Below are 19,072 nucleotides of genomic sequence, written 5' to 3'. Positions count from 1 at the left end.
GAAAGTGTAATCTGCTGTTTTTGGATGGAATGTCCTATAAATATCAATTAAATCTATCTGGTCTATTGTGTCATTTAAAGCTTCTGTTTCCTTATTTATTTTCATTTTGGATGATCTGTCCATTGCTGTAAGTGAGGTGTTAAAGTCGCCCACTATTATTGTGTTACTGTCTATTTTCTCTTTTTTAGCTGTTAGCAGTTGCCTTATGTATTGAGGTGCTCCTATGTTGGGTGCATATATATTTATAATTGTTATATCTTCTCCTTGGATTGATCCTTTCATCATTTTGTAGTGTCCTTCCTTGTCTCTTAACATTATTTTAAAGTCTATTTTATATGATATGAGTATTGCTACTCCAGCTTTCTTTTGATTTCCATTTGCATGGAATATCTTTTTCCATCCCTTCACTTTCAGTTTATATGTGTCCCTAGGTCTGAAGTGGGTCTCTTGTAGACAGCATATATATGGGTCTTGGTTTTGTATCCATTCAGCAAGCCTGTGTCTTTTGGTTGGAGCATTTAATCCATTCACGTTTAAGGTAATTATCTATATGTATGTTCCTATGACCATTTTCTTAATTGTTTTGGGTTTATTTCTGTAGGTCCTTTTCTTCTCTTGTGTTTCCCACTTAGAGAAGTTCCTCCTTGGGTTTATCCTGTATGGGACTCTCTGCGCTTCCTGGACTTGGGTGGCTATTTCCTTAACCATAGTAGGGAAGTTTTCGACTATAATCTCTTCAAATATTTTCTTGGGTCCTTTCTCTCTCTCTTCTCCTTCTGAGACCCCTAAAGTGCGAATGTTGTTGCCTTTAATGTTGTCCCAGAGGTCTCTTAGGCTGTCTTCATTTCTTTTCATTCTTTTTTCTTTATGCTGTTCTGCAGCAGTGAATTCCACCATTCTGTCTTCCAGGTCACTTATCCGTTCTTCTGCCTTAGTTATTCTGCTATTGATTCCTTCTAGTGTAGTATTCATCTCAGTTATTGTATTGTTCATCTCTTTTTTTGTTCCTTAATTCTTCTAGGTCTTTGTTAAACATTTTTTGCACCTTCTCGATCTTTGCCTCCATTCTTTTTCCGAGGTCCTGGATCATCTTCACTATCATTGTTCTGAATTCTTTTTCTGGAAGGCTGCCTATCTCCACTTCATTTAGTTGTTTTTCTGGAGTTTTATCTTGTCCTTCATCTGGTACATAGACTTCTGCCTTTTCATCTTGTCCATCTTTCTCTGAGTGGTTTTTGTTCCACAGGCTGCAGGATTGTAGTTCTTGCTTCTGCTGTCTGCCCTCTGGTGGATGAGGCTATCTAAGAGGCTTGTGCAAGTTTCCTGATGGGAGGGACTGGTGGTGGGTAGAGCTGACTGGTGCTCTGGTGGGCAGAGCTCAGTAAAACTTTAATCCTCTTGACTGCTGGTGGGTGGGGCTGGACTCCCTCCCTGTGGTTGTTTGGCCTGAGGCAACCTAACACTGGAGCCTACCTGGGCTCTTTGGTGGGGCTAATGGTGGACTCTGGGAGGGCTCACGCCAAGGAGTACTTCCCAGAACTTCTGCTGCCAGTGTCCTTGTCCCCACGGTGAGCCACAGCCACCCCCTGCGTCTGCAGGAACCCCTCCAACATTAGCAGGTAGGTCTGGTTCAGTCTCCTATTGGGATCACCGCTCCTTCCCCTGGGTCCCGATGCACACACTACTTTGTGTGTGCCCTCCAAGCGTGGAGTCTCTGTTTCCCCCAGTCCTGCCGAAGTCCTGCAATCAAATCCCACTAGCCTTCAAAGTCTGATTCTCTAGGAATTCCTCCTCCTGTTGCCGGACCCCCAGGTTGGGAAGCCTGACGTGGGGCTCAGAACCTTCACTCCAGTGCGTGGACTTCTGTGGTATAAGTGTTCTCCAGTCTGTGAGTCACCCACCCAGCAGTTATGGGATTTGATTTTACTGTGATTGTGGCCCTCCTACCCTCTCATTGCATCTTCTCTTTGTCTTTGGATGTGGGATATCTTTTTTGATGAGTTCCAGTGTCTTTGTGTTGATGATTGTCCAGCAGCTAGTTGTCATTCTGGTGTGCTCACAAGAGGGAGTGAGAGCACGTCCTTCTACTCCGTCATTTGGTTCAGGGCCACAAATTTTCCCTTCCGCTTTTGAGACTGCTTATTTTAGGGCAGTGGTGCCGGTGGCGAGGGGAACATCAGGATATCCTTAGTGGGGTTCCTTATAAATCCTAAGGAAATTGAGGCAACTTTAACAGTCAGTCGCATCCACCCATCCTTCACATTGTAAGTACCTTGTTCGATTCTGGTGCATCCTTTATGCATTCCCATTTTCAGGGGCTCTTGGTTCAGAGGAGGACCATATCCTCTTGAAAAACACTGATACTTAATTGAGCTGGAATGAGGTTTTGTAAGATAAAATTAAACAAAGCTACCAGTTTGAAGAAAAACTAGTTTAAGGTATAGAACTTTTAAAAGCTTAAGTGTATCCTTAAACTCTGCTGGCTGGGCAAACAGATTTCAGAGCAAGTAGAAAATGAAAGTTAATAGAAATTAATTGGAAAGGACTAACCATCCTTGATTCTCCTCATGAGTATGGCATTTATGATTGTAATATTTACATTGCATTCATATAGATATGTTTTCTGTGGCTAAAGTTTCTCATTTGTATGGTAGACTTAGATATCTTTTCATGAAGAATATACAGCATAGGGAAAAGCAAGACATGTCATGGAGAATGTATAGGTTAGGGAGTGGCAGTACATGCTGTGGTTAAGACCATGGTCCCTGGAGCCCAACAGATGTGGACTCAAAACCCACCTCTACCATGTTATAGTTGTGAAGCCTCAGGGAAGCAGCAGACCTCTCTATGCCTCAGTTTTTTCATCTGTGAATTAGGGATAGCATTACTTAATTTTCATAGAGTTGTTGTGTGATTTCATGAGTAGTATGTAGTAAATGCTCAGTAAGTGGCAGGTCTTTACATGTTTTCTGAAGGACATTGACTTCCAGGGGTTCCATTACCAGAAGAATGTATGCCACTGCTGTAGAGAATGAAATATTCTCAAAGAATTTTATGTCTGATTTTAGGGCATTGGTGGGAAATTGCAGGGGTATGTTTCTAGCAAGTAATAGGTACTTGGAAACTGTTGACTGAAAAATCTGGGACCTAGAGTAAACCCTTTCCTTTGTCTCCCTTTCCTACTTAGAGCATATCCTCCTTCTATCTTTTTCTATCCTGGAACATGAAATGTAGAAGCTTCCCTCATGCTGTGAGTGTACCAAATTTGATTATTTTATCCCCTTGCACGGTGGCCATCTGCCCCAGCTCTACTCTGGCCTTCTGAGGGCTCTTTTGGGGAGGTGCTCAGACAGCTGCTTCCCAGGGTCTGCCTTTCCTACCTCATCTCACTAAGAGGCTATTTGGGACATTCTCAAGACCTTTAAATGTTTTTTTTCCCTTAGTCTTCTCAAGGCAATATGTTTACAACTTTTTTATCTTGCTATGTAGGGTAAATATGTATTTTACTAAGTTTTATTAGTTTGCAGCAATATAGTTTGACTTGTAACTCTCTTTTGTCTTTTCAGGTGCCATTTGGATAGTCCTTTAGCGGCACGATGTACTCTGAGTGGAGGTCGCTGCATTTGGTGATTCAGAATGATCAGGGCCACACCAGTGTGCTACACAGCTATCCAGAGAGCGTTGGGCGAGAGGTGGCCAATGCGGTGGTTCATCCTCTCGGGCAGGCCTTAGGTACCCTTTCAGCGGCTGGTGGTGAGAGTTTGTTGAAAACTGACAAAGAAGTAAGTGTTTTTTCATTTCATTCTACTCTGTGAAAATATAAGTTTGTTACAGAATAATTTAACATTGTCTTTTTAAGTGGATTTCTGCTCAGTGTAGTGTGACATCTTAATTTGACCGTATTTGGGTTGAGGGTTGGGGCCCAGAGTCTGTGGGAGTTATGAGGAATAGGTTGTACCATTGTGCTGTTGGGACTTCCTGCTAGCTGGACCCAGTTCTCCACTTGAGCTGTGAGCTGAGACAGAGACTTGCCTGTCAGGTCCCTTTCCCTAAGTTTTAGGCTTAGTCTTCAGATTTCCATTCAGTCTGTGTTTGGAAGGTCTTCATTCCTACCTCTAGATGGCCTCTGACTGAAGGCCTACCTTGTGTCGTCTTCAGGCTACACATGTGCGAGCCTCTCCCGCTGTCTCCATCCTAGTCTCCCCTTGTCTGACTTCTAGGTTTAAGAGTGCTACAGAGCAGTTAAGTCTGTATAGCTGTGAGCCCACGTGGTTGGAATGGGGGTTGTGTTTGCTTTTCCTAAAGATGAGGAGCTTTTGGAGTGGCTTGGCCTAGAGCTGGTTCTCTGTTCTTGGGTTCAGGGGACGGGGCTAAAGTTAAGTTGCCAGTGGGGAGTCATGAAGGGGCCCTGAGAATGGAGTGATACAGAGCTTGCTAGTATGAGGTCTGGCTAAGATCGGGATTAGAACTTGTCCCCTGTGCTTGAGGACATTCATACAACCTTTAGGCTTTGGGTTTACCTATTTCTCAGACACCACCGCCCCACCCCACACCGTTTTTCACTTAGATTTTGATTTCTTGTGAAGGAGAGATTAGAATTAATCGAGATATAAGACAACTCTAGATAGGAGACTAAGGTTTATAGCTCAGGAAGCATTTTATTTACCCTCTGTAGGCCAAAGAGCCTGGGTTGCCGAAGGGGAAGCCCCTCATACTGAGGAGCATTTTCTTCTCAGAGTGCCCTGGCAGAGACTTACCCCGAGGACCAGCACTTGCCCTGGCGCACTCTCTTCTTGGTGTGTCTGTAATTCCTTCTGCCCTCTCCTGGGAAGAGATGGCGTGTGAGAAGATAAAGGTGCTCAGTGCAGCCCTTGTTTTTTCTCCTTTCCTACCCTCAAAAGGATATGAGAGAATAGGTCTTGAATCCAGTGTCCTCTCGAATTATACAATTGAACTATTGTGTGAAGATATTACCAAAGATACCTTCTCCTTGGTCTTTCCCGTGATAATTAGGGACTTGCAACCTCTTTTAAAATTCTTTCTTTTGTTCAGCTAAATCCCACCCCCTCCATACCCCTTCCCACCTCATTTGTCACAGCTTCACTGTGTTTTTATAGTCACTTTTAACATTTATTGCTGTTATATGTTACTTTCTATTATATTATATTGTTGTTATGTATTTTCTACCCTTAGCCTTTGTAGTTCTGAGGTTAAAAATTTCAGTACATGTATTTATCTTGTTAGATTCAGCTTTAGTTTTAAGCTGTTATAATCTTTTAAAAAAATTATTATTTTTTATTTATTTATGTTTGGCTGCGTTGGGTCTTTGTTGCTGTGCATGGGCTTTCTCTAGTTGTGGTGAGCAGGGGCTACTCTTCATTGTGGTACACGGGTTTCTCATTGGGGTGGCTCCTCTTGTTGCGGAGCATGGGCTCTAGGCACGCGGGCTTCAGTAGTTGTGGCTCGCAGGCTCTAGAGCGCAGGCTCAGTAGTTGTGGCGCATGTAATTGCTCCACGGCATGTGGGATCTTCCGGGACCAGGGCTTGAACCCGTGTCCCCTGCATTGGCAGGTGGATTCTTAACCACTGCGCCACCAGGAAAGCCCAAAGCTGTTATAATCTTTTTGAATCCTGAATTTCTATTTAACAAGTTAGTTTTTTTTTTTAGCTTTGTGATATCTACAAATGGTCAGCATGTAATCTGTTTTTCTCTAAGTTAAAATCTTGGCAGAGCCTTTGGCATGCCATTGGGCATCTTCTTCCAAAATGATCTTGGTACAGTAATCCACTGCTATTGTCCCATGTTATTTTGACCAGTTACAAATCCAACCATTCTACCTCCTTCTGGACTGTGTCTTTCCATTTTGTCCACAAGGACCAAATTTCTTGTTAAAGCCCAGATCCGCCTTTGCCAGAGAAGGCTGTTAATGGCATGGTGAGAATAGCTTTAGATTTCTAGTTGCAAGACCAGGGATCAAGATTTCAGCTCCAGCATTTCCAAATGAGTGCCATGGTCCAAATTGCTTAATTTGCTAAACTTCAGTTTTCTTATGTATGAAATGAGGATGGGGACTTCCCTGGCGGTCCAATGGTTAAGACTCCACGCTTCCCTGGCAGTCCAGAGGTTAAGACTCCATGCTTCCACTGCAGGGGGTACACGTTTGATCCCTAGTTGGGGGACTAAGATCCCACGAGCCATGCAGTGTGGCCAGAAAATAAAAATAAAAAATAAAAATAAAATGAGGACAGTTTACCCTCTCACACCGGTTATTTTGATGTTTAGATAATGTTTATGAAAGTACCTCAGAAACTGGTTTTAAATCAGTGCCAGGTTTCTACATTTGTCAGCTGCCTTCATAGTAACCCTCTTAATAAAGGAATGAAGCTTGTCTGGCATGACTTGTTCTTTTTGAGCAGGCTGGTTCTCAGCGACCCTGCTTCCCTTTCATAAGTGCTCACTGATCATCTGCTTAGTAATTTGTCCCAGAGTTTTGTCTGGAATTCACTTAAACTTTCCAGTCTACATTATCTGGAATATAGTTTCATCCTCTTCTGCAAATTAGGCCATTTCCCCTTTCTCATTGTGCCTTATTCGTTCATGACTGCAAGCAGTGGTTCAGCAGTCTCTTAGGCACCTTCTCTCGGCCCCTATGATTCAGACAGGTCGGGAGGCTGGAACTCGTTTAGTGCAGCTAAGTGCCTTTATAAGATCTTACCCAGCTTCAGTCCCTTCTGACCTGTGTTTGTTCTTGCCCTTCCATTTAAAATATTGTTTTCTTTGCCAATGAAAATAGTCACAAAATAAGAGTTGGGCAGTTCATCTTCCTTCCTGTTGTTTGTTAAAATTGCATAATCTGGAAATGGAATATAATTAAATTTATGGAAGTGATTTCCTATATGACACACATACCCGCATGCAAATTAAGTGGAGAAAAATATCTAAAATTTTCTATTTCTGTGCCTCCAATCTCTATGGAAAATCAACATGACCTGTACTTACTTTTTATTTTACAGAGCAAACAATAATAATGTTTAAGGGGTGAAAGCCAACATAGGCTTAATAATTAGAAATAAGTAATTTATTTTCTTCTTAAATCTTTTGCTTAGGAAGCGTTGTCTGAGTATGTCTTATACATGGAAAGTACATTCTGTAGAATTAATGTGATGTATGTTGAGATGAATATACTTCAGTTGAGAGGTTTTTGACAATAAAAGAGGTTAACATTTTAAATCAGTCTACTGATATACAGATAGGAATGCGTAATAATTCTATATGTATATTTTCTTTTGTTTAGGTAAAATGGACCATGGAAGTAATTTGCTATGGACTGACCCTTCCATTGGACGGAGAGACTGTAAAATATTGTGTTGATGTATATACTGACTGGATTATGGCTTTAGTGTTGCCGAAAGATTCTATTCCATTGCCAGTTATTAAAGAGCCTAATCTATATGTTCAAAGTATACTAAAACACCTGCAGAATCTTTTTGTACCAAGGTAAGCTATACTAGTCTGTCTGGCCTGTTATCAGGATCATAATAAACTACTCATCAGTGTTACTTTTTTATATTATAGGAACTGATTTCATTGTTAGACCTTTGAACAGTAACTTTCATTACTTGTTCAGTTAAAGAGTGTGTTAATATGAATGAGAGAGATGGGCTTATATAATGTTTACTAGGACTCTTTAACAAGTGTGTGTTCATTTTAACGGCTTTTGGCTTTGCTTCTAAGACCTGATAGCTATTAGACGTTAAAATCCTGTGACCCCTTTCCCTTCCAGTCAAAAAAAAAAACCATACTTTTGCCTAACATAATTCTTGTCTCCACTTAAGCTAAAGGCGACTAAGCCATCTACCTTAAAATGAATCTTTCTTATGAGAGAATGAAGACATTAAAGTAAGCAGATTTGAAATTATAGGCACATTTGTAGTAGGCCAAAAGAATACTCTTGACAGTTTGTTACTGAGTTTTTCCCCTATCTCTGCGGCAGAGACCTTAAATATTGTAATGTAAGATTGCCTTACTTGTGCCTAAAACATTTTTTTCCCATTCTAAAAGAATTATATGTCACTATAAAGGATTTTGGAAATATAGAAAATAATGGAGAAGAAAGCATTAGTTGTCTACCTATTTGTAGTGATTTCCTTTGAGAAAAATCTGTTTTCAGCTGTTTTTTATGTCTGTGGAAGGGGCAAGTGGGCTTCCCTCCTTTTGGAAAAGTTCTGGTTAGGGCCTTTTGGTCTGTCAGATGATGAGGACTTTGAATCATCCAAAAACCAGCCCTGTAAATTTTAACTTTTTAAATTTAGAAGGAAGATTACTTTGGAAAATCTGAATTAAAAAAGAGGAATCTCCATTAAGAGCTGTGGTCTATAGGATCAGTTGTACAAACATACCTCAAGATATTGCAGGTTTGGTTGCAGACCACCACAGTAAAGCGATCATTGAAATAAAGCAAGTCACATGAATATTTTGGCTTCCTAGTGTGTAAAAGTTTTTATACTATACTGTAGTCTGTAAATATGCAATACCATTATGTCAAAAAAAACAATTACATATCTTGATTAAAAAATACTAGCATTGCTGAAAAATGCTAACCATCTGAGCCTTTAGTGAACTGAAATCTTTTTGCTGGTGGAGGGTCCTGCCTCAATGCGATGGCTGCTGACTGATGAGGGTGGTGGTTGCTGAAGATTGGGTGGCTGTAGTGATGTGTTAAAATAAGACAACAGTGAAGTCTGCCACATTGATTGACTCTTCAGTTCATGAACGATTTGTCTGTAGCATGCAGTGTTGTTTGATAGCATTTTACCTACAGTAGTTCTTTCAAAATTGGAGTTAATCCTCTCAGACCCTGCTGCCGCTTTATCAACTAAGTTTATGTAATATTCTAAATTCTTTGTTGTCATTTCAATAATTTTCACAGCATCTTCACCAGGAGTAGATTCCATCTCAGGAAACCACTTTCTCTGCTGATCCATAAGAAGCAACCCTCTTCCATTAAAGTTTTATTATGAGATTGCAGCAATTCAGTCACGTCTTCGGGCTCCACTTCTAATTATAGTTCTCTTATTATTTCTGCCGCATCTGCATTTACTTCCACCACTGAAGTCTTTAGCCCCTCAAAGTCATCCGTGAGGGTTGAAATCAGCTTCTTTCAGACTCTTATTAATATTGATGTTTTGATCTCTTCCCATGACATAAATATTCTTAATGCCATTTAGAATGGTGAATCCTTTCCAGAGGGTTTTCAATTTCCTTTGCCCAGATCCATCAGAGGAATCGCTATCTGTGGCAGCTATAGTCTTAAGAAATGTATTTCTTAAATAATAAAACTTGAAAGTCGAAATTGCTCCTTGATCCGTGGGCAGCAGAATGGATTTTGGGTTAGCAGGCAAACATTAATCTTGTTGTACATCTCAGTGTTGACCGAAAAAACTGCACAGTCGAAAAGTTGAGAATTATGTTTTATTCGGCGGACTTACTGAAGACTATAGCCTGGATACTGTTTCTCAGCTCTGAGGGGCTGTTCCAAAGAGGTAAGGGAGGAGCGAGGATGTATAGGAGTTTTGCTGGGAAAAAAACAAAAAAACAAAACTGTGTAGTGGAACATCAAAAGATTACTGCTAATCAAAAAACAGACATCTCAAGTTAATGATTTTAGTGCCTTTCTGTGTATGGGAAGGTGCAAGAGTTTGGGCTCATTGAAATTATTCCGTTGGTATGCATCTTAACTATCTAGGGCCACTATTTTGTTTGTCTCTGTCCTGAAGTCCCCTCAGGGTGCACCATGGGGGTGGGGGGACAGCTGCAGCGGCTGATGGCTTTATGACCACAATATTGTTTGTTTACTGAAATGGCAGGTGACATTCTTTGTCCACATCCATTAGAGCTCTTGGATGACCCAGTTACATTGTTAATGAGCAGTAATATTTTGAAAGGCATCTTTTTTTCTGAGCAGTAGGTCTCACCAGTGGGCTTAAAATGTTGTAAACAGATGTGCTGGCATCCAGGTTTTATTGTTTCATTTATATGGCACAGGCAGAGTAGATTTAGCATAATTTTTAGGGGCCCTAGGATTTTCAGAATGGTGAATGAGCAGTGGCTTCAACTTGAAGTCACCAGCTGCATTAGCCCCTAACAAGAGAGTCAGCCTGACCTTTGAAGCTTTGAAGCCAGGATTTGACTTCTCTCTAGCTATGAAAGTCCTAGATGGCATCTTCTTCCAACAGAAGGCTGTAGGCTGTTTTGTCTCCATTTAAAATCTGTTGTTTAGTGTGGCCACTTTAATTATCTTGGCTAGATCTTTTGGATAACTTGCTACAGCTTTTACATTAGCAATTGCTGCTTCATCTTGCACTTTTTTTTTTTTTTTTAAGTGGAGACATTTCCTTAAACTTCATGAACCAGCCTCTGCTGGCTTCAGACTTTCCTTCTGCAGCTTCCTCACTGCTCTCAGCCTTCATAGAACTGAAGAGAGTTAGGGGCTTGCTCTGGATTAGACTTTGGCTTAAGGCAGTGTTGTGGCGGGATTGATCTTCTATCCAGACACTAAAACTTTCTTCATATCAGTAGTAAGCCTGTTTCTCTTCGTATCATTTGTGTGTTCACTGGAGTAGCACTTTTGATTTCCTTCAAGAACTTTTCCTTTGCATTCACAATTTGGCTAATTGGTGCAAGAGGCCTAGCTTCTAGCCTGTCTTGGCTTTTGACTTGCCTTCCTCACTAAGCTTAATCATTTCTACCTTTTCACAATGTTGTGTTAGATTCTGGTGTACAGCAAAGTGATTCAGTTTTTTGTATTTATATATATATATGTACACACACATGCATATATAAACACACACATGTATATGTATATTCTTTTTCAGATTCTTTTCCATTATAGGTTATTACAGGGTACTGAATATGGTTCCCTGTGCTATAAGGTAGGTCCTTGTTGTTTCTAGCTTTTGATTTAAAGTGAGAGACATGATTCTTCCTTTCACTTGAACACTTAGAGGCCATTGTAGGGTTATTAAATGGCCTAATTTTAATATTGCTATCTCTCAGGGAATAGGGAGGCCTGAGGAGAGGGAGAGAGCAGGAAAATGACTGGTCGGTGGAGCAGTCAGAACACACACATTTATCAGTTAAGTTCGCTGTCTTATATGGGCGTGGTTTGTAGTGCCCCAAAACAATTACAATCACCATAACAGATATAATAATGAAAATATTGCGAGAATTACCAAAATGTGGCACAGAGACACAAAGTGAGCAAATGCAGTTGGAAAAATGGTGCCAATAGACTTGCTCAATCAATGCAGGATTGCCACAAGTCTTCAATTTGTAAAAAAACTGCAATATCTGTGAAGTGCAACAGAATGAAGTGCCATACAATGAGGTATGCCTGTAAACTCCTTATCTTGTGTGAAATGCCTGCTGTAATCTGGCCCCTAACCAGATTAGCTGCTGCTAATTCTGTGTGAGCCCTGCTCTTTGGTCAGACTCATAAATTAAACATTCTCCCAAGACTCCTTAAAGATCTTCTCCATCATTACCTACTCTTTTGCCATCCTCATCCTCCTCTCCCTGTCCTAGTTGTCCACATCTCTCTCTTGATGGTTCATCTTAAATTCAGCCTTACCTGATCATCCAGGGCCATAGTGATCACACCTTCTTTGAGCCTGTAGGGTACTTCCTGTGTACTTCTTGTATCTCTCCAGTTTTATTACTTATCTTTTAAAATGTGTATGTCTCATTTCCCCATCTAACCAACTTGAGGGTAGGAACTAGGTTGTATATAGTTTGGACTTCCACAGTACCTAGAGCAGTACTGGTATTACATTAGGGTGAATAAAATGCTGGTTGCTTATGTTTATTGATTTCAAATAGAATTATAACAGGAAATGATGGGAAGCAAGTGGCATATTGTTTGTGGCTAAGCAGGTTCTTCTAAAATGATATAATACTTTTAATGCTTTCTTGTCATCCCATTTAGGAGACTAATTTACTAGGCTTTTTCTTAGTGCGTGGGACAGTCTCATGGATAGTACTGTCACTGTGTTTCTTTCCTCTTTGTACTCTTACCAACTCGCAGTGCTCAGTTAGTTTGTATTGATGAGAAAAATCAATGGCATTTGAGTTAATTAGGCTTTTGCTTTTGCTTTTCTCTTTTGAGAAACATGACTACCTTATAAATTGTTCATCTTACTGTTTGGTAATTAGCTTATTTTCTCAAAAGTGTGTGTGTGTGCATACTTCTGAGTGGGTGCTGAACTGAGTATTAGAGTTCTCATGGCCAGTAATGTCTTAGGGAGCTGAATATTTTCAGTGCTAAATATTGGGAGTTATGATCTCATCTCCTCTATTACTGGAAGTTTCATTTTTTTTTTGATTCAGATAGTTCACAAAATTGTCATCAAGTTTACTTAATTAGTTGTTTTTATGAAAACTAACACTCAGAATAGAGGAAACAGCCTCTACTACTTTGCTAGAGATTAAGTCAGAGTGGATGTAACCTTTCTCTTTTTGCCTATCAGTTTTTTTTTTTTGCATAATTGAGTGAAGAGTGACCTATCGTTTAAAATTGATTAGTGTTTTCATTGCTCAAATAAACTTGTTTAGAAAATGTGATGTTCTTCTAAAGCAGTGGTCGGCAAACATTTTGTGAAGAGTCATATAGTAAATATTTTAGCCTTTGTGGGCCATACGGTGTCTGTCACAACTATTCAACTCTGCTGGTGTAGAGAAGCAGCCATAGTCATATATATAGTCATATATAAATAAATGAGCATGGTTGTGTTCCAATAAAACTTTATTTACAAAAACAGATAGCAGGCCAGATTTGACCCATTGGCCATACATAATTCACCACCCCATGTTCTAGAACAGTTTTCTGAAGTTCAAAAGTTGCTTTTGAAAATATTAAGGGGAAAGGAACATCTTTGGTGTTTAGAGCTTTCTGTTTATTTTTCAGTAAAGATTACCTTGTTTCTCTTAGCTGTAGAAACTTGGACATTGCTCTTAAATTTAGGCTGTCTGAGTGAGGCTACAGTACCTAAGGAGCAGATGTTTCCTTTTCTGCCACTGTGCAGGTGGTGCCTAGAAAGGGTGGGTAGGCCTGGGTTACCATTTGGGAGGCTTCTAGTGTCATTGCTATCTTGCAAGAGTGTCACCCCTAGGACTGCTAGTGGTATTTTTATTTCTTATTCTGGGTTTCCTCTTACATGGCTACATGCGGTTTGGGGCTGTTATATATTTCTTACTCTTTAGTAGCCAGAGCAACAGACACAAGTTTGAGCCTCATGGCTTCCCATGGACTGGATTCACATCAAACTGAACATGGGACATCTTCCTGCTCTCGGGGACTCTTGGCTTTTCCTAAGTGAATGTCTCATCATTTTACTTTAGAGCTGACTTGTTTAGGGAAAACTTAAGGTTGTCACATTTTTTGCAACTCCAGTGTAAGTTTCTGGTTTTCTGGGTCATGGCCCAGAATCTGAGAATCTTTATTCTAAGGTTGTGATGAGAGTTCTAAGGGCACTCACTTCATTTTCTGGATTTCTTGAGGCAGCTCTGCAATTCCCTACTATCATTCAGACATGTTTTATGAATTTGTAACATGAGTCATAATATATAGAAACTTGGCCTCAAGATTTATTTCAGTAGTATTAGTTACTTGTTTTGGGTTTCACATGAGAACTCCGGAGGGCAGTTCAGCATTTGCTGTTGCAATGGGTTTACTACGATTCTTGAAATTCTCAAGGTGGTCCACTTTGGACACTGGGGATAAGGGCTGGAACTTGGACCTGATACATTGATCTAATTCTGTTGGAGAAAAATGGTCCTGTGGACTAAAAAGCGTTATAAAACTGTTCTTCGGGAGTATCTTGGGTACCTTTGGAGCCCCCATCTTGGGTTATGTTGCCTTTTTTTTTTGTAGAGCAGCAGTAGCAGGTGCTCATTTCTGAGGCAATTGCCTCTATATCTCGTCAGTTTGGGGGACCTGTTAGGATATTCCATTCTGTAGGCTCTTCAGCAGACGTTAGCTTCAGAGGGACTGTGAGCACTATGAAATCATGTGCAGAATTCTTGTAAATGTGTGTTTAAAATTTTTAAAAAGAATACAAAGGCCATTCTGCTGTGTGAGCAGCGGAAGTGGCTGTGGGTATTTACTCATTCATTCAGCAGAAACCTATTGAGTATCTGTTGTATGTACCAGGCACATTTCACACTTAGAAAATCTAGAGGTGAAGTATACTTTCTATTATCCTCTATCTCCCCAGGAGCTCTTCAAGCTCTTTAAGAGTGGTAGGCTGAGATCCCAGAGGGCCAAACTGTATGACGAGGAAGTAGCTTTGAACTGAAGAGGGTACACCTAATTCTGTCTGCTGATGCTGTTAGGGAGTATCATTGGATCATTGCTTGCTGTGTCCAAAAGTCGCCTGTCCTTAACTGTTGCATTCTCTCCTCAAGGCTTGTCAGTGATGTCTGTATGTCTTCTTCAGACAGGAACAGGGCCCCAGTCAGATCCGACTATGCTTACAGGTCCTGAGAGCCATTCAGAAACTGGCCCGTGAGTCATCCATTATGGCCCGAGAAACCTGGGAAGTCTTACTGTTGTTTCTTCTGCAGATTAATGACATACTTCTAGCACCACCAACTGTTCAAGGTTTGTTAATTTTTTTTCTAATTTATTTCTGAGCTCCAAATGCTGTTTACTTTTAGACTCAATGAGTAGTAGACTCTGTGGGGATTTAAATTTTGGCATTACAGTTGACAAACCAAGATGAACAGTTCTTAGAATGGAAAACCCTCAAAGGCACAATGCAAAGTTATGTTACCTTCAGTGATGATTTTGCCAATATAGGGAGGGACTCAGTGAATTAATGCATGTTTGATAATGACAGTAACAGTAGCTTGTTCAGTATATTAGGATAGAGCCTATATACAAAACAACTAATGTACCTGATTACAAAGTAGTTATCCAGGTAGACTCTGAAAACTTGATAGCTAGAAGATATTTTGTTTAGCAAATGAACCCTACACAATCTTCAGGTGTTTTATTTGGAAGTATGACAGTATGTCATTCATTGCCTAGCCATTAAAAAGCCTCCAATTTTATACGATTTTAGAGTGTATTTTAGACATCCTGCTTTGTATGCACAGTATACACAGACAATAAGTTGATATTCTAGTTCCAAGTTCCCTTGTTGCTTATTCATCTGTGTAGTCTCTTTACTGACACATGTGAGTGTGCTTGTGCTCTCACACAAATGCAGTGTCCAGGAAGGTATCTTAAAAAAACCTAGAATTTTAGTGTTGCAAGGGACCCCATAATAGGAATACCCTGTCTGGTATTGATGATAGCTGGCCAGACACAGATAGTGTGTCTCTCTGCTACACACTCCCCATGGCAGGGATTTCAGCACCATAAGGCAGGCAATCTATCCACTTCTGGGGCTTATTATTGTTGAAACTTCATTTTTGCACATTCGAAATAGGAATCCTTAGAACTTTTCCTTCTCATCCCAAGTTTGCCTTTTGGAGCTATGCAGAGTACAGACCACTGCTGTTCTTCCTAGTTCCAGGGCTTGGAACAGAGGAGCAGCTCTGTTTTCATGGTTGAGGCTCTGTCCTGCCCAGTACCAGTCCTTTGGCTCCGTTCTTTGTCTCCCTCTCCCTTGAAGGGTAGCTTTCAAACACCTGAAGCATTTTATAGCAAAGTTTAGAGGTAAAAAGTCTTGGGTATTTGTTCTGATTCCTTTACTTATTGGCTGTGTGAACTTGGGCAAGTTACTTAAATTTCCTGAACCTGTTTTCTCATCTTCAAAATGGGTATAATCGATAATTGGTAAGAGATATTATAAATACCTATCCTGCAGAATTAATGTGTATGAGCTGTGTGCACAGAAACTGACTCATAGCAGTCGTTCATTATAGACACTCATCCTTTCCCTTCTTCCCTCTGTACTCCTTGTCCCACTGCTGGAAGATTAAGATCTTCAGTATGAACCGAGCAGGGCCACTTGAAAACTTTCAAAGTGATAATGGGTTGATGTATCCGTGATTTCCTTCATAGGAGCTTCTAAGAATAGTTTTTTGTTCTCACTGTTAAGTGGTTATTTGAAAGTCAAAACTTAACATTGCAGTTATTTTAATTTTTTGACCAGTTCTCCCAAGTCAGTGAATTAAAGATTCTGCTTTACAAATAAGTATGCCAAAGATGTTTTCTTTTTGTTGGTAAGGTGGCATTGCTGAGAATCTAGCAGAGAAGTTGATTGGTGTTCTCTTTGAGGTTTGGTTACTAGCTTGTACTCGGTGCTTCCCAACACCTCCTTACTGGAAAACAGCCAAGGAGATGGTGGCTAACTGGAGGCACCACCCGGCAGTGGTGGAGCAGTGGAGCAAGGTCATCTGTGCGCTCACTTCAAGGTAAGTTATCATCATCCACTTGCCTTCCTTCATCCATCTGGCCTTGGGTAGCTTTCCCCTAGTTCTGTGTCTTTCTGGGATTCACAGAGTACATGGTAAAAAAATCTCTATTCTGTGTCTCTTATTACTGTACTTTAGATAGAGAATCAAACCACTTTTTAAAAATAGATGTGTTAGTTTGGCTAGTGCCTGTCTAATCTAAAACATTTTAGATTAAGCAAGTATTTTGGAGAGGCAGATAAATTCTGAGCCCTACCACTCCCACCCCCAAAATCCCAGTCTTATTCTGATTATTAAAATATTCATGATCATTATTTTAAAAAAAACAAACCAAAGAAAGTTATAACAGAAAGAGTTAAGTTCACCAGAAGTTTTATTATATATGTTTATACATAATTTTACAGAAGTAGGACCATACTATAATGTTCTCCTATGTAACCAAAGTCAGCAGTATTTTATTATAATAATTTAACTTTTTTTTTTTTTTTTTTTTTTTTTTTACCATTTATATATAATGCCATCACTATTCTGTGAGTAAACTGTTAGGCTTCATTTTTTTCAGGCTTGTTTTTTTCATTTCTTTTAATATGACTCTAAAAGTTGAGCATTCTTTTTTTTTTTTTTTTTTTTTTTTGTGGTATGTGGGCCTCCCTCTGTTGTGGCCTCTCCCGTTGCGGAGCACAGGCTCCGGACGCGCAGGCTCAGTGGCCATGGCTCATGGGCCCAGCCGCTCCGCGGCATGTGGGATTCTTCCGGACCGGGGCGCGAACCCGGTTCCCCTGCATCGGCAGGCGGACGCGCAACCACTGCGCCACCAGGGAAGCCCCTGAGCATTCTTTTTTAAACATAATCACAATACCATTTATCACACCTAAACAAAATGTTAATAGTTTGTTAATATTGGTTAGCTGTTGAGTGTTCACATGTCCCTGAATGTCTCAATTTTTTTTATAGTTGATTCCATTGAATCAGCACAAACAAGGTTTGGACATTGTATTTAGTTGACATGTTTCTTAAGCCTATTTTAAGCTGTAGGTTACTGTTCTCTCATTTTTATTTCCTTGCAGTTTTTTTGTTGAACTGGATTGTTTGTCTTATAGAATGCTTCACATTTTGGATTTTTCTGATTATGTCCTAGTTGTGTTAATTAGCATGTTCCTCTGTCCCCTGTATTTCCTGTCGACTGGTGGTTAGATCTAGAGACTTGATCTGATTCAGATTTGATTGGGGGTGGGGTCGTGGTGGAGGTGAGAACAGATCATTCGTAGGTGGTATCCTGTATCGGAAGGTAGACTGGTCGTTTTGAGAGTTAATAAATGTTTATCTCTTTATCATCGTTTAAACTAAGATGAAGGTTTGGAATATTCTATTGATTCTGGTATATCGGTATATCTTTGTGAATGTCAATATTATGAATCTATTTTTAAATAATACATCATTTTATCTTGATTATAAAAGCAATACATGCTTATAATAGAAAATTTGGAAGATGTAGGGGGAAATATCCATCACTTGCAAATAACCAAAGTTTGAATGTATTTTTTCTGTTTTCTCTTTTTTAAAAAATCAATTTGAGATTGTTTGATACAGTATTATCTGCTTTTTTTATCTGTAGTCTGATTCTTGTCCTAGTAATTACATGTACCTTTTTTCTTCTTAAATAGATCTCAAGATCATTTTTTAATGGCTTTATAGTTTTTCATTTTATAAATGGAATTATAATTCATTTAATAATTTCCCTGCTGTTTTGATATTTAAGTTTTTCCTTGTGTTTTATTTTAAAAATATTGTTGATATGTGAGTACTTTATACATAGTCTTTGTGTATATTCTAGTTATTTTATTAAGACATAATCTTTAGATTATATAACTATAATATAATAGATTATAATCTATTCTAATTATAATAGGTTAATAATTGGGTCAAAGGGCTTTGAACAGTTTTAATACATTTGGAATATTACTATTTAGTTTAGTAATTGAATTGTCAAATTCATTTTATGGCACACACACCATAAGTTCTAAACTTCATTTAAAGTTATATAGCAGTTATTATGAATAAATTATAGCTTAGTTGTGTTGAAGGCGTTTGCAGTGCGATGAATCTCTTAAAAATAATTTAAAGAATTTATTATTTATATTACATGACTAATTATATAATCAACATAAACATAATTGTGTATTATGATTATATGATTTATTATTTGCAATTATAAAGTAAACTTTTAGGTAATTTTAAATTTTATAAAGTAATATTTAATTTGTAATTTATGTTATAGTTATAAAATTATATTATGTATAATTATATACACCATTGTATGTTACATGTTATACATATTATAATGTTTTATACAAGATGTATTATAAAATTTATATGAGATATATTTAATTTATAAAATCACTTGATAATTATAATAAAATCATATAAGTAAAATAAACTTACAATTAAATACATAAATTTATAAAATTATAAAGAAATTTTATAAGTAAATAAAATAAACTTATAAATTATATAACTTAAAAATATATGAACTTGGGGCTTCCCTGGTGGCGCAGCGGTTGCGTGTCCGCCTGCCGATGCAGGGGAACCGGGTTCGCGCCCCGGTCTGGGAGGATCCCACATGCCGCGGAGCGGCTGGGCCCGTGAGCCATG

General features: G+C 39.1%; 1 protein-coding gene across 4 annotated transcripts in view; it reads left to right on the top strand.

Moving 5' to 3' along the window:
* The window catches only part of RALGAPB (Ral GTPase activating protein non-catalytic subunit beta), a 101,326-nt gene that overhangs the window by 15,312 nt on the left and 66,942 nt on the right, over window positions 1-19,072 (top strand). For all 4 annotated transcript variants that reach the window (XM_028499907.2, XM_028499906.2, XM_024128617.3 and 1 more), the window contains exons 2-5: window positions 3,567-3,782; window positions 7,296-7,498; window positions 14,494-14,657; window positions 16,234-16,420. In XM_028499907.2, coding sequence (XP_028355708.1) covers window positions 3,597-3,782; window positions 7,296-7,498; window positions 14,494-14,657; window positions 16,234-16,420 — 740 coding nt within the window. In that variant the 5' untranslated portion in view covers window positions 3,567-3,596. The remainder of the gene's footprint in view (window positions 1-3,566; window positions 3,783-7,295; window positions 7,499-14,493; window positions 14,658-16,233; window positions 16,421-19,072) is intronic.

The sequence above is a fragment of the Physeter macrocephalus genome, chromosome 14 (genome assembly GCF_002837175.3).
Source record: "Physeter macrocephalus isolate SW-GA chromosome 14, ASM283717v5, whole genome shotgun sequence".
NCBI lineage: Eukaryota > Metazoa > Chordata > Mammalia > Artiodactyla > Physeteridae > Physeter > Physeter macrocephalus.
The sequence above is the reverse complement of the archived record's forward strand: the minus strand, read 5'-3'. Positions and strand labels throughout refer to the sequence as shown.